Raw genomic sequence first — 15,054 nt, 5'->3', positions numbered from 1 at the left:
CCGTTCCCTACTGTGCATCCTCACTGGACCCTGCTGTCTTCTGGGACCGGTGTGTTGCCCAGAAGACCTGTATTACACAAAAGTTCCATTTTTGGGTGGAACTCCACTTTAAGTATCACAAAAACCATTTTCCAGATTCTGCCACAACTACTGCAAAAGTATTTTCTACCATGCGTCTCATATCTAACCTTGAGCAATTTTTTTGCATGGTCAGTCGTATTAGGAGCCAGGAGCTCAATTTTTGGTACATTAAATATGCAATTTTAGTTTACCGTTGAAACAAAACCATTTTAAAAAACAGGACAGCACTATTATTTTCACAAGGGAGAAAATAGGCATACATGTATATTTTTATTTTCAAAAAATACATACAATACAAGTTAGCATCCAGGGGGGACAAATGATTTACTGAAATTTATTTTAAGCCATTTCCTTTTATGAAAAGCCAAAAAATACTATGGTATATGCTTACATCTGAATGATAAAAAAAACAAAAAAAAAAACAAACATGTTACCATGACAGAACACACTGGGAGATTTTAAAGGAGTCGCTGTTAAGATACTCCTTTTGGAATTCGTAAAAGTCCTACAAAAGCAGGTAAAAAAAAAAAAAAGGTACATAACACTGCACCGTGCCATCTGTCATTTCAAGAGGGGGGGGGGGGGGGAATTTACACCAGCAGTCTCTCTATAGATTGCTGGACACTTTGAATCTGGGGCTTTAGCTGGGAACCTTCCTTAATCGTAACTGCACATGCAACAACTGGTCTTGAGACCCCACAGGCTCTTCCCAATGCTTGCTTAGAGCGCACAAAGACATAGGGGACATTCTTATCCTCGCAGAGAAGAGGAAGGTGAAGAATGATCTCAAGTGGTTCTGCATCAGCTGCCATTACAATGAACTCTGCAATCCCTCTGTTTAATGTTTTTGTGGCTGCAAGATAAAAATAAAAAATAAATAAATTGCATTTTTAACCAGTTTGCACAATAAACAAAACATTTGGCATAGAGAAATCAACCCTTAGTCTATAAAAATGGTTGAGTTTATGCACATCATAGAAGCAACCCCCATGAACAATTTAGCCATAATTCTTATTTCCAGATAGTCCAAATAACCAGGTCTTTTTTTCTGTGCCAAGCATAAACAGTTATCTCCAAGGAAATTCAAGTAGACAAGACTCTAAAAACACTTAGGAAAAGCACACTGCAAACACATGTAAACAAGGTTTCTGATGTGAATGAGCCTATTTAAGGATCCATGCACACTGGTGTATTTTTTTTCTACTATTAGAAGCCAAATCGTTTTATCATGTGTCCATGCACACTATTTTATGCTATTAGCATTTTTTGAGCTTCAGCTTTTAGGAACAGAAACTTTTTATAGAGTTTCTTGTTGTGTTTTTCCAGCAGAAAAATATGCCAACGGCTTTTTTTTTTTTTTTTTTTTTAGATTTTTTCTCCTCCTTCATGTACTGCAAAAACGCCAAAAGCTACATAGTAGGCAAGGTTGAAAAAAGTCCAACCTATGTGTGTGATTATTCATCAGTATTACATTTTATATCCCTGTATGTTGTGGTCAGGTGCTTATCTAATAGTTTCTTGAAACTATCAATGCTCCCCGCTGAGACGGCCTGTGGAAGGGAATCCCACATCCTTGCCGCTCTTACAGTAAAGAACCCTCTACGTAGTTTACGGTTAAGCCTCTTTTTTTCTAATTTTAATGAGTGACCACGTGTCTTATTAAACTCCCTTCCACAGAAAAGTTTTATCCCTATTGTGGGGTCACCAGTATGGTATCTGTAAATTGAAATCATATTCCCTCTCAAGCGTCTCTTCTCCAGAGAGAATAAGTTCAGTGCTTGTAACCTTTCCTCATAACCAATATTCTCCAGTCCCTTTATTAGCTTTGTTGCCCTTCTCGCTCCATTTCCAGTACATCCTTCCTGAGGACTGGTGCCCAAAACTGGACAGTATACTCCAGGTGAGGCCAGACAAGTCTTGTAGAGCAGGAACATTTGTCGCTTTATCTCTTGAGTTAATCCCCTTTTAAATGCATGCCAATATTCTGTTTGCAGCAGCTTGGCATTGCATGCCATTGCTGAGCCTGTCATCTACTAAAATCTCCAGGTCCTTTGCCACCCTTGATTCCCCCCAGTGAGTAGATTGCATTCATATTTTTGCCACCCAAATGCATTTTATATCTTCCCACAATAAACCTCATTTGCCATGTGGTTGCCCACCCCATTAATTTGTTCAGATCTACTTGCAAGGTTTCCACATCTTGCAGAGAAGTTATTGCCATGTTTGGCTTAGGCCCCTTTCAGACTGGGGCGGGAGCTGCGGTGGCGGTATAACGCCGCTAAAAATAGCGGCGCTATACCGCCGGAATTGCCGCGGGTATCAGCCGCTAGCGGTGCGGTATTAACCCCCGCTAGCGGCCGATAAAGAGTTAATACCGCCCGCAATGCGCCTCTATAGAGGCGCATTGCGGGCGGTATTGCCGCGGTTTCCCATTGTTTTCAATGGGAAGGAGCGGTGAAGGAGCGGTATACATGCCGCTCCTCTCACCGCTCCAAAGATGCTGCTGACAGGAAATTTTTTTGTCTCCCGCCAGCGCATCGCCTCAGTGTGAAAACCCTCGGGCTTTCACATTGAGTCTGCAGTGAAGGAGTTTTTCAGGCGCGATAGCAGCGCTATTTTTAGCGCTGTACCGCCTGAAAAACTCCTCAATGTGAAAGGGGCCTTAGTATTGTAGACAAATGCAGATTGAACCGTTTATCCCATCCTCCAGGTTGTTTATGAACAAATTAAATAGGATTGGTACCAGGACAAAACCCTGGGGGACCCCACTACCTACCCATGACCATTCCAAGTACTCCCCATTTATCATCACCCTCTGAACTTGCCCTTGTAGCCAGTTTTCAATCCATGTACTCACGGTCCATGCCAACAGACCTTACCTTGTACAGTAAACGTTTATGGGGAACTGTATCAAATGCTTGCAGGGGTGATTCACCCACGTGGCCGCATCATTCAGTTTCGTGTGAATGAATGCCTACAAGCACCAACAGTCATTGCAGCTGATGGCTTGTAGTTCTCAATCTGCTGTGAGGGCGCTGATGAGTGCCGTCATAGCCCATTGATCTTCCGGCTCTCAGGTAACTGCCTGCCCATACAAGGTATGAGAAAACAACTATGCTGAGATAGAACCTGCGATCTACTGATCGTGGGTGCAATGCTCTGCAGGAGCCTGAGAAAATAAGTGCACATTTTTTATCTGCAAGCCTTGTATCCACTGAGCCAATCAAGGGTTAAAGGATAAGTTCACTTTTAAAGAAAATTGATCATGCAGTATTGTTTTGTGCATTTGTCATATCTCAGCAGCTGCAATGGGGGGAATGGGGAGCGCACACACAGCTTGAATAAGAGATTGCCTGCCCGTGTTGCTGGAGGAAAGCGCTCAATGTAAGGAATGTCTGGCAACTAGGCAAGATGGGCCATGTAAACAATTACGTTTTTTTAGCCAGCCTTCAGGGGTACCACAGAAAGCGCATATATTATTTAAATAAATTACTTTTTCTCCTGCGGGTGCTCCTACGTGGCAAATTTTCTTCAAAGTTCAACTTAGCATTTCAAATGCCAGCTCCACCTTTTGGACTAGGTTGCCTGCTACATCTGTACAGCTTTTTTGAGATGTGGAAAGGGTAAAGAGGATATGTCCAAAGCATTTTGTGATATAGGGGTCAACGTTTACTGCATGCGATAAGGGCATCATGTTTTAAGCCAAGTAAATTACATGCTAACTGCTTAAAGACTGGCCGCCGTCACAATGGCACTCCTGCGCAAATCGCCGTAGGTGTACAGCAGCGCACGCAGACTCAGTTGCAGGCAGCACACACTCGCTCCTGCCGCATGCGAGTCGTGAGGACTATGTCCTCCGGCAGCCCGCGAATGCCTTGTGCACAGGCAGAATGGAGAAATGCCTATTTAAACAATGCATTTCCTCATTCTGAAAGGAGACATAACAGGGATCTACTGTTATCTACTCCCAGTAAGCCCCCCCCCCCCATTAGAAACACTCATAGGGAGCACAGTTGACCTGATCGTCCCCTAGTGCTAACCCCTTCTCTGCCAGTGACATTTACACAGCAATCAGTGGCTTTTAGCTCTGTTTGCTGTGTACATGTCAATGGTCCCAAAAAAGTGTCAAGTGTCCAATCTCCCTGCCGCAATCTCGATAAAAGATCAATGCCATTGCTAGTACAAAATGCTATAAATCTATTCCCCATTTTGTAGACACTATTTTTTGTGCAAACCAATCAAGATACGCTTTTACCAAAAATATGTAGAATATATAGTGGCCTAAAGCAACTAAATTTGTTTTAAAAAATAAATGTGGAATATTATTGCAAAAAGTTAATATTTTCTTCAAAATTGTGGCTCTTGTTTATAGCGCAAAAAATAAAATAGCAGGTGATCAAATACCACCAAAAGAAAGCTCTATTTGTGTGGGGAAAAAAAAAATAAAAACTGTCAAGTTTGTTTGGGTACAGCGTTGCACAACTGCAATTGTCAATTAAAGCGACAGTGGCGAATTGCAAAAAAATGCTTCGTCATTAAGGGGGTAAAACCTTCCAGGGATGAAGTGGTTAAATTTACACACGCCCATGACATAGTGATAAACTACGTACATTATTAGGGCTGCAACTAACGATTATTTTCATAATCGATTAGCTGGCCAATTAATTCGATAATAGCCTTAACAAAAAAAAAAGTTGAATTTTTTTTATTTTTTGGGGCCAATTTGTTGTTGGGCAGATTACAAAACACAAATTGCCGCAAAAACACATTTAAGCTTTTCTGCAGCTTCTCCATTGAAGTATATTGAACCAAAAAAAAATAGCACCGTTTTGCTTTAAAAAGTCCTTGCCCTTTCCAAATACGCAGAAGCTGAAAAAAATCAGGGATGTGAACGTGTCCCATAGGAAAATATGTAAATGAACTGTAGTGTGTTTCTGCAAAAAGCACCAAAAAACAGAGAAATGACCCGGCCTGAGATGTTTAGTAACAGAATGGAGTTTAAAAAAAAAAAAAAAGTAAAAGAAAATTATCGCTACTGTAAAGGGGTTCATTTTTTTTTTTACTGTGGGACAGTGAAAGTAATATTTACAGTAGCGATTTGCTTTTTTGTACTATAAAGGGCTAATTTTAGTTTTTTTAACCCCATTATGTTACTGGCCGATTAATCGATTATGAAAATTGTAATCGATAATTTCATAATCCAGGGGTTGACAAATTTGCTTGGAATCTAAGAGCCAGCTAAAAAAGTTAGGAGCCAGAAAAACGCACCCCGTCCCGACGAGCTTGCGCGCAGAAGCGAACACATACGTGAGCAGCGCCCGCATATGTAAACTGTGTTCAAGCGCAATTTTGAAGCGTGACATGTTGGGTATGAATTTACTCGGCGTAACATTATCTTTCATAATATTAAAAAAAATTGGGATAACTTTACTGTTGTCTTATTTTTTAATTAAAAAAAGTGTAATTTTTTCCCAAAAAAGTGGGCTTGTAAGACCGATGCACAAATACAGCGTGACAGAAAGTATTGCAACGATCGCCATTTTATTCTCTAGGGTGTTAGGATAAAAAAAATATATATTGTTTGGGGGTTCTAATTAGAGGGAAGAAGATGGCAGTGAAAATAGTAAAAAATTACATTAGAATTGCTGTTTAACTTGTAATACCAACGGCTCAGCACCAGCTCACAAAATTATATATATATATATATATATATATATATATATATATATATATATATATATATATATATATATATATATATATATATATATATATATATATATATATATATATATATATATATATATATATATATATATTTTTTTTTTGCCCACCTTCCAAGCCAAGTCGCCAGGACACTATTTCTAGTCGCCATGGCGACCTGGCACCCGGGATTTGTCGATCCCTGTCATAATCGATTAGTTGTTTCGGCCCTATACATTATATTATCAATAGGCTACGCTTTAAATGCCTTTACAGTTTACCACTTTGAATTTACAAAGGAGGTTCAGTACTAGATGTATTGCTCTCGATCCGACGCTCACGGTGATACACGCATATGTGTGGTGCCATCACTGTTTGCGCGCGCACGGCAGGGGCGCTTTAATTTTTTTTCTATTTTACACTGTACCTATATTTTTTTTATCACAAGAAATGTAAACATGTACGCAGTGACAGGTTGTCTTTACTGAGACATCTGGAGTCTACTTAACCTCAGAACTGTCCTCTCCTGTTAAGCTTCAGATTAAACCAAGATTGGCATCATCCAAAGTTTTATTAAACCAGTAATGGCTTATTTACAACCGGCAGTGACAAAACACTCGTCGCTTCTGCTTTCTTAGACCATAGAGTTGATCGGGTCTTTTCCGGTCCCCAGTCAGCCCCATGGATTGCTTTTACATGACAGTGCTTCACAAGCCAAAATAAAAGTACTGGGATGATAGCTGCAGGCATCTTTCCAGTATAACCACAGAAAGTATGTTGCGGGGCAGCAAGTGGGTAATACTTATATACCGTCATATCTACTTATGCAAGCAGTATCATTTTTTTTTTGTTTCAACCCCCCCCTTCATCTGGAGGAGGGGTTTTGTCAGCCAAGTACGCCCTTCTGCCTAAAATAGAGGCAAACAATTTCCATGACGTAAATGCTACAGGAGCCCTTACTTAAAATGGCTGCAGCTATGGGGTACCACAACGAGACGTGTGTATGAATACATGTGGCAAAAAACACAAAAAATATTTTTTCCCACACATGTATTTATCAGAATATTCACACACACACGTCTCGTTGCAATTAAATGTGATTGTGTTATAATGGTGTGCCACCCCTCTGATCATGCACGCATGCGATTGTCATTCCCAATCTCATGAGATACGATTACCATTCGCTGCTTCTTGGTCATGTGACCATCATGCCCATTTATTTTGAATGTATTTTTTTAGAGTGTCAGCACTGAGTATCAGTGTGAAACATCAGCTGTGTGTCCTGATTTTTCGTTTGCTGGGGATTGTATCTTTGTTATAAGCGCACATATTTGCCAGCACACCATGGAAAGATAACTTCCATCTAAAAGTTTAATGAAAGATCACATCACAAAGGAAAGTGCAATGTTTCAGAGCCACGCAGGGCCCATAACATTGCACTTTGACGGAAGTTGATCCATGCTGTGCTGGCAAATACGTACGCTTGCTTGATGTTTCCAGGACCCAACTGGTAATTGCTGTAGCACCCACCATTTTATGAGCCATATTTGCCAGGAACGTGTGCAATAAGAATATTGATCAGTCTAAATACTCCTAATTCACCAATAAACTTGTATGAGCACATTGCCACACAGGGGTGCATTTTAGAGGCAAAGAAATAAAAACCACCTGGGGAAAAAAAGCCAATCTTTACATCCTGTGTACATGAAGTCAATACCTTCAGGGGAAATGGTTCCGATTTTAGATACACTTTAATCAGAACTCGCCTGTTATGTCATGTTCTCTATGTTTGGAGCAACATTGTAAACCTGTCATCCTCAACCCCAGGATTCCAAGGAGAATACAACTGGCACTCCTATCATTTCTCCACTGTGGTAGGCAATGCTTTGCCAGCACTGAGGAGTAAAGAACATGAAAGCATGCTATTCATACACAAAGCTGCCTACCTTCATTGGCTCCTTTGCGAAGCTGCTTGTAATTTGAGCCCTGCTGCACCAGATCTAGAAGAGTCTTTGAAAGTTGCGCATCGGCCAATGGATAGGCTTTGGGGTTCACTTCTGGTTCAGTCTGTAATACAATATAGAACATAGAACACTGAATACATGTCCGACCGTCTCCACACAATGCAATGAGAACGAACAGTCATAGAGAGAACAGGAGCGCATGGCTGCAGTCCGAGCACGTGCGCATTCAACTTCATAACAGGGTACCCGGCACACTGCCCCCTCCCCCGTACACAGCCACACTACGGACATACAGGTTACCCTCAACGTCCCCATACCATTTTACACCCGGGTATGAAGTCGTCTGGTCCTCTCTGCCCGGAAGCTTCACGGAGGAAAAATCGAATGAGCCTCTGAACAGCAATGCAGCGGCAACGTGTTCTCAACTTCCGGCTCCCAAAGAGAGGAAAAGGCGGAGCTTGTATCAACCCATTTCCTGTGACGCTAAGCGACGACTGCATGCGTGCGCTCTTACTGACAAGGTTTCACCGCTGGTTGGCGCTGTAACACAGGACAGAACAATGTATTAAGGTCTTTATTATACAGTAATAACCGCTTCCACGGTAATAGACAAGTATAAGCAGCGCGTCGTGGTTGTGTAAAAGAGATGAACCCCCCCCCCCCCCCCCCCTTCGGTTCGCAGCAAAACACTTGAACAGGGAACAAGTTCTGACCCAAAAGGCGAACCCTATTGAAGTCTATGGGAAGAGAACAGGAAAAATCAAAAGTGCCCATTTTTAAGGATTATATACAATGGCCCAGATTCACAGAGAGCAAGGCGCCCATTACGCCGCCGTAGAGCACACACCGTACGCCACGCCAACGTAGCGCGGAGAGGCAAGCATTGCATTCAGCAAGCCAGTGCTCCCAACGCTGCGCCAGAGTGGCGGAGGTTTCAAAGGCGCACGCCGGCGTAGGTGGAAGTGGGTGTGACCCCATGCAAATGATGGGCTGAGCGCCAGACAGGTACGTATCACGAACTGCGCATGTGCCGTGACGTGGACGCATACACAGCACCCCCCTGTGCCTGCTCACAACCACGCTGGCACAACTGCCTAAGCTACGTCGGATCCCTGCGAACACCGTGAACATAACGTACGCCCAGCCAGACACACGTCCAACGCACAATACGCCGGCTTGTGTTACCTGGTGCAGACCTGTGCATGTCTGTTGCCGGGTTGCACCTCATTTATGGGGAATAACTTTACGCCGGACGTACAACTTACGCGAATCTCGCGTAGCATGCGTCGGGCACACGCACGTTCGTGAATGGGCGTATTTCCCTCATTTGCATGTTTGAATGGCTAATCAATGGGAGCAGCCCCATGCGTCCAGCCCATATGTGTGCCCACCCTACGCCGGCGTGTGCAAGCTACGTCGGCGGGGTGTAGCCTGTTTTTAGGCGCATGTTGGTTCGTGGGTCTGGCGCACACATACGCCGCCGCATATTGGCACTTACGTCGGCGTAACGTGTTATACGTCGGTGTAAGTGCTTTGTGAATCTGGGCCTATAAGTATTTGGCCATACAAGGTGTCTAGGGGTCCGGGGGAAATGTATCAATGCAAAAACATTTTTTAATGGTTCGTGGGTCTGGCGCACACATACGCCGCCGCATATTGGCACGTACGTCGGTGTAACGTGTTATACGTCGGTGTAAGTGCTTTGTGAATCTGGGCCTATAAGTATTTGGCCATACAAGGTGTCTAGGGGTCCGGGGAAATGTATCAATGCAAAAACATTTTTTAATAACAATCATTTTCTCAGGAGCAGTGAGTTTAATGATACTTTACCACTTCAGCCCCGTACCATTTGGCTGGCCAAAGACCAGGCCACTTTTTGCGGTTCGGCACTGCAACGCTTTAACTGACAATTGCGCGGTCGTTGACGTCCTTTTTTCGCCACAAATAGAGCTTTCTTTTAGTGGTATTTGATCACCTCTGCGGTTTTATTTTTTTGCGCTATAATTTTGAAAAAAAACAATATTTGTAACTTTTTGCTATAATAAATATCCCCCAAAAAATTAAAAAAGCAGTCACATTTACACTGTGGCCACCCCACGCTGAGGAAGTTCCGCCCATAGGAACGTAACGCGTACGAGGGGGAGGAGCTTCGTGACGTCACCCGCGCTCGCCGACCCAACGCCGACGTGTGAGCTGTGTAAAGATTCGGAAGCCCTGGAGCTCCGTGTTATGCTGTCACGCTTTACACTCGGCTCTGAGTGTTTTATTATGTGAGTTTATTTTGATATTTTTACTTATTAAATCCAGTTTAAGACAGAGAGCACTAGTCTGTCCCCTTTTTGTCTTATATATTTCTCCGTGGTCTTTGGGAGTGCTGAGCCGTCTGCTGCCTGCTGTTAACCTTTTAAAGCTTGGAAGCGTCCTTATACTTACCTTGGAGGTTTTTCAAAAGTTTTGTGACCTAGCCATGGTCGAATGGCTGAGGTGAGGGGCCATCTTTAGCTATTGGTGGAGGAACCTTCCTGTTGATCACAGATTTTGAGATTTATCACAATTAGTCACTACATTATTTGGAGCACCTTTTGGACCTTTTTCACTGATGCACTTTATGGACTTCTTGTGTTTTTATCAGAGTTATATTTTTGTACATTTAATCACTATTGTTTAAATTATATGTCTTTGCGCTGCACTTTATTGTTACTGAACCCTAGGGTTGGGACACAGGTTGCCAGGCAGGCATGCACTTGGGACAAATCATCTGCATTCCCCATTTTAGCACCGGGGCGATGTGTTACCACAAAACTAAATTCCCGGAGGGCCAGGAACCACCTATTTATTCTCCTATTGGTCTATTTGTTCTGTGCCATCCACTTCAATGGGGCATGATCCGTCACCAGTTCAAACTGTCTACCCACGAGGTAGTACCGGAGAGAATCCAAAGCCCATTTCACCACCAAACATTCTTTCTCAATGGTGGCATAATTCTTCTCATGGGCCTTCAACTTTCGGCTGAGGTACATAACAGGGTGTTCCTCCCCCTTGATAATCTGAGACAGTACAGCTCCTAAGCCCACATTTGACGCATCTGTCTGAACCACAAAGTCCCATGAAAAATCAAGCAAATTTAAAACTGGCTGACTACATAAGGCCTGTTTTAAAGCCTGAAAAGCTGTTTCTGCTCCGGGAGTCCATTTGGTCATTACAGACTCCTTCCCTTTGGTCAAATTGGTCAGGGGAGCAGCCTGTGAGGCAAAATGGGAGATAAAGCGCCGATAATAGCCTGCGATCCCTAAAAATGTACAAACATGTTTCTTGTTGGTGGGACGTGGCCGATCCTGAATAGCCTCAACTTTGTTTATTTGGGGCTTGATTAGACCTCTTCTAATGGCATACCCCAAATACTTCACCTCTTCTAGCCCAAGGGTACATTTTTTTGGATTGGCTGTAAACCCGGCTTTCCAGATGGAATCCAACACAGCCTGAACTTTTGGCAAGTGTGATTCCCAATCCTCACTGTGGATGACAACGTCATCGAGGTATGCAGCAGCATAGGCTCGATGAGGCCGAAGGGTCTTATTCATGGTGGGTTGGAATGTGGTGGGAGCATTCTGTAACCCAAAAGGCATTCTCCGATATTGGAAAGATCCGTCTGGAGTTACAAATGCTGTTTTTTCCCTGGCCGACTCTGAGAGAGGAATTTGCCAATAACCCTTGGTCAGGTCTAATATTGTCATGTATCGGGCAGTGCCTAGGCGATCAATCAGTTCATCTATGCGGGGCATAGGATAGGTGTCAAACTTAGTGATTTTATTCAGGCGGCGAAAGTCATTACAAAACCGCCAACTTCCATCTGGTTTGGGCACTAAGACAATGGGACTGGACCAATCACTATTTGACTCTTCTATCACCCCCAGCTCAAGCTTTTTTTTTACTTCCTGGCGAATTGCCTCTCGCCGGGCTTCTGGAATTCTATAAGGCTTCAACTTGACCTTATCCCCTGGTGTGGTGATAATGTCATGTTCAACTCCGGAGACCCAACCTGGCAGGTCTGAAAACTTCTCCTTATTACGGAGCACAAATTCTTTAACCTCCTGTTTCTACGTTTTGGATAGAGTCTCCGCTATCCCAACTTCAGGGACAGCCAGGTTAAATGGAGCAGAAAATCGGGTAGTCTTAGCGACCAAGGACTCTCTATCCTTCCATGGTTTCAGCAAGTTCACGTGATAGAGGTGCTCAGGTTTTCGTCTTCCCGGTTGGCTAATTTTATAATTCACCACTCCCATTTTTTCCAACACTTCATATGGACCCTGCCATTTGGCTAGGAATTTACTTTCGACTGTGGGGACCAGCACCAACACCCTATCACCAGGTGCAAAGGAACGGACCTGGGTCCCATGATTGTAAATCCTTTGTTGAGCCAATTGGGCTTGGGCTAAATGTTCCTTCACAATCGGCATCACTTGGGCAATTTTATCTTGCATTTGGGCTACATGTTCAATCACACTTCGATGAGGGGAACTCTCACTCTCCCATGTTTCCCTGGCAATGTCCAGTAGGCCCCGGTGGTGCCTCCCATACAGTAGCTCAAACGGAGAGAACCCTGTGGACGATTGGGGAACCTCTCTTATTGCAAACATCAGATAAGGGAGTAGATAATCCCAATTCTTTCCGTCTTTATCCACCACCTTCCTCAACATTTGTTTTAAGGTTTTATTAAATCTTTCCACTAACCCGTCTGTTTGAGGGTGATATACTGATGTACGTAATTGGGTCACTTTCAGGAGTTTACAAAGTTCTTTGGTCACCCTAGACATAAACGGGATGCCCTGGTCAGTTAGGACTTCCTTAGGAAGACCCACACGGCTGAAAACCTGAAACAACTCTTTGGCAATGGTTTTAGCAGAGGTGTTTCGGAGAGGAATCGCTTCTGGGTAACGGGTGGCATAGTCCATTATTACCAAGATGTGCTGGTGCCCTCTAGTGGACTTCAGTAAGGGGCCAACCAAGTCCATGGCGATCCTCTCAAAAGGGACCTCGATAATGGGCAGGGGTACCAACGGACTGCAGAAATGTGGCATGGGTGCAGTAATCTGACAGACTGGACAGGAAGAGCAGTATAATTCCACTTCCTTAGTGATCCCAGGCCAATAAAACCTCTGGGTGATCTTCTCCCGGGTTTTTTCTGCTCCCAAATGTCCCCCAAGAATGTGCCCATGGGCCAGTTCCAAAACCATATTGCGGTACGGTTTAGGCACTACCAGTTGCTCAATGGTGTCCTATATCCTCTGTGACACTCGATATAACAGGTCCCTTTCAATAATGAAGTAAGGGAGGGCAACCCTCTCGTCAGGGTTAACTAACTCCCCATCTATCTTCACTACATTCTCCCGGGCTCTTAGCAATGTGGGGTCCCTCAATTGCTCAGTGACAACATTTTCTCTGTGCACCTCGAGGTCATCAAACCCTATCGGCCGCTGTTTCTCTTCTGAGGTAGCAGGCTCCTCCCTAGGGACTGGTGTTTCCCCTGCTAATACTGAGAATATAAACTCAGAAGAATCCTCACAGTTATAGGTTTCTAGGGTAGATGGTTCAGACTCAGAAGAACCACCTACTGGGGAATCTGGGCAGTCTCAGAGTTCCCAGAATTTTGGGAAATCCCTTCCCACAATGGCGTCATGTGGCAGTTTGGGAACTAAACCCACCTGGTGACACAAGTTACCGAGGGAGGTTTCAAAGGAAACCGTAGTCACCGGATATTCTCGAGTGTCCTTATGTACACAAACTACAGCCATTTTCCTAGGATGTAAGGTTTTTCCCACCACTAGATCACTTTTCACTAAGTTTCACTAAGGTGACCAGGCTACCTGAATCCAACAATACCACAACATTTTTACCATCTAAGCACATTCTATATAAAGGTTTCTCATTTCCCTTTACTGCAGTGCATGTGGTTGCAAAAAGGGACTGTCGTCTCTCTGTCAGAAAGTCACACTGCATGGGTTCATCACCCGCTGGGCAAACCGCTGCTACATGTCCCTCTTCCCGGCAACGGTAACAAATCAACCTTCTGGTCCTCTCCCGTGGGATGGGTCTTCCAGGCTGCTCTCGCCAAACATTAGCAGTAGTCCCGATAATTCCTCTAGTTGCTCCTTGGTCCCTCTCTCCACCCCCATCCCTTGATGCAGTCTTACCTATAGGTGGGGAGGGTCTGGTCTTAGGGTGGAAGGTCTGTGTGTCTCTGGTGGAAGAGGACAAATTCTCTGTTAGGTACCTTTCGACCAGGTCTACAAGTTTTTCTGCGGTTTCTGGACCACAATGGTTCATCCATTTCTGCAGGGTGTTAGGAAGAGACCTAAGAAATGTGTCCATGACTACGCGCTCCAAAATTTTTGGTCCGGACAGAGTTTCTGGCTGCAGCCATTTCCTAGTCCAATAGATGAGGTCATACATCTGCGACCGAGGTGGCTTCCTCTGCTGATAACTCCAATTGTGGACCCGCTGAGCACGGACATCCAGGGTTACACCGAAACGTGCCAATATTTCCTCTTTTAATCGATCATAGTTTTTTGCGTCTGCAAGCTCCAAATCAAAATATGCCTTTTGGGCTTCTCCAGGTAATAGGGGGGCCACTAGACCAGCCCACTGTTCTTTAGGCCAACTCTCTCTTTCCGCTGCTCTCAAACGTGGTCAGAAACATCTCAGGGTCCTCATCTGCAGTCATCTTTGGCAATAAGTGTCTTACCCGAAAAGTCGGTATGTTACTGGCCTGACTCCCAGCCTCGGTCTGCTGTCTCTGAAGCTGTTTCACGATGGCCTCCATTTGCTGCTGGTGTTTCTGTTCCAAGCCTGCAATGCTCTCTTGGTGAGCCTGTTGTTGAGCTGCAAGGCTCTTTTGATGAGCCTGTTGTTGAGCTGCAATGCTCTCTTGGTGAACCTGTTGTTGAGCTGCGTGAGCCTGTTGTTGAGTTGCAATGCTCCGCTGCAAACCTGCATTCGTCTGCTGTTGATTTGCATTTGCTATAGCCAGCTGTTTCAGTATCTCCTCCATTTTGGGTTTACTTTAACTGCCCGTGGCACTCCACCATGTGTAAGGGGTTAGCTCGGTAGCGGGGTGTGTGACCCCCTGGATGAGTTCACTACACACTGAATTTATACAGACAGGCAGTCGAAGACGGTTGAAAACAAAGATTTTGGTTTATTCTTCCATCTTGCTGGAAACAAGTGCAAGCATCCAAACAGCATAAACAAAATCAAACATAAAATAAACCCTGGCCACTTGGGGCATCTACCTTCACCACACAGGAAC

At 44.1% G+C, this 15,054-nt stretch overlaps 1 protein-coding gene across 1 annotated transcript; it reads right to left on the bottom strand.

The window, feature by feature from the left end:
• Positions 1 to 314: 314 nt before the first annotated feature.
• On the bottom strand, positions 315 to 8,263 carry SNU13 (small nuclear ribonucleoprotein 13). Its single transcript, XM_040359637.1, has 3 exons — positions 8,066 to 8,263; positions 7,731 to 7,851; positions 315 to 934 (listed from the first exon to the last, which is right to left on the bottom strand). The coding sequence occupies exons 1-3, from the start codon at positions 8,246 to 8,248 to the stop codon at positions 672 to 674; spliced, it is 567 nt and encodes a 188-aa protein (XP_040215571.1). The 5' UTR covers positions 8,249 to 8,263; the 3' UTR covers positions 315 to 671.
• Positions 8,264 to 15,054: the final 6,791 nt, after the last annotated feature.

This window comes from Rana temporaria, chromosome 7 (assembly GCF_905171775.1).
Source record: "Rana temporaria chromosome 7, aRanTem1.1, whole genome shotgun sequence".
Lineage (NCBI taxonomy): Eukaryota > Metazoa > Chordata > Amphibia > Anura > Ranidae > Rana > Rana temporaria.
Note: the sequence above shows the minus strand (reverse complement) of the source record. Positions and strands in the feature narration are given on the sequence as shown.

Excerpts from the sequence above, each read along its gene's own strand:
- SNU13 (XM_040359637.1), bottom strand. The coding sequence starts at position 8,248 with ATGCAGTCGTCGCTTAGCGTCACAGGAAATGGGTTGATACAAGCTCCG. Across the intron at positions 7,852-8,065 it reads TCATACCCGGGTGTAAAATG|ACTGAACCAGAAGTGAACCC; the intron begins GTATGGGGACGT and ends ATTGTATTACAG. Across the intron at positions 935-7,730 it reads TCGCAAAGGAGCCAATGAAG|CCACAAAAACATTAAACAGA; the intron begins GTAGGCAGCTTT and ends TTTATCTTGCAG.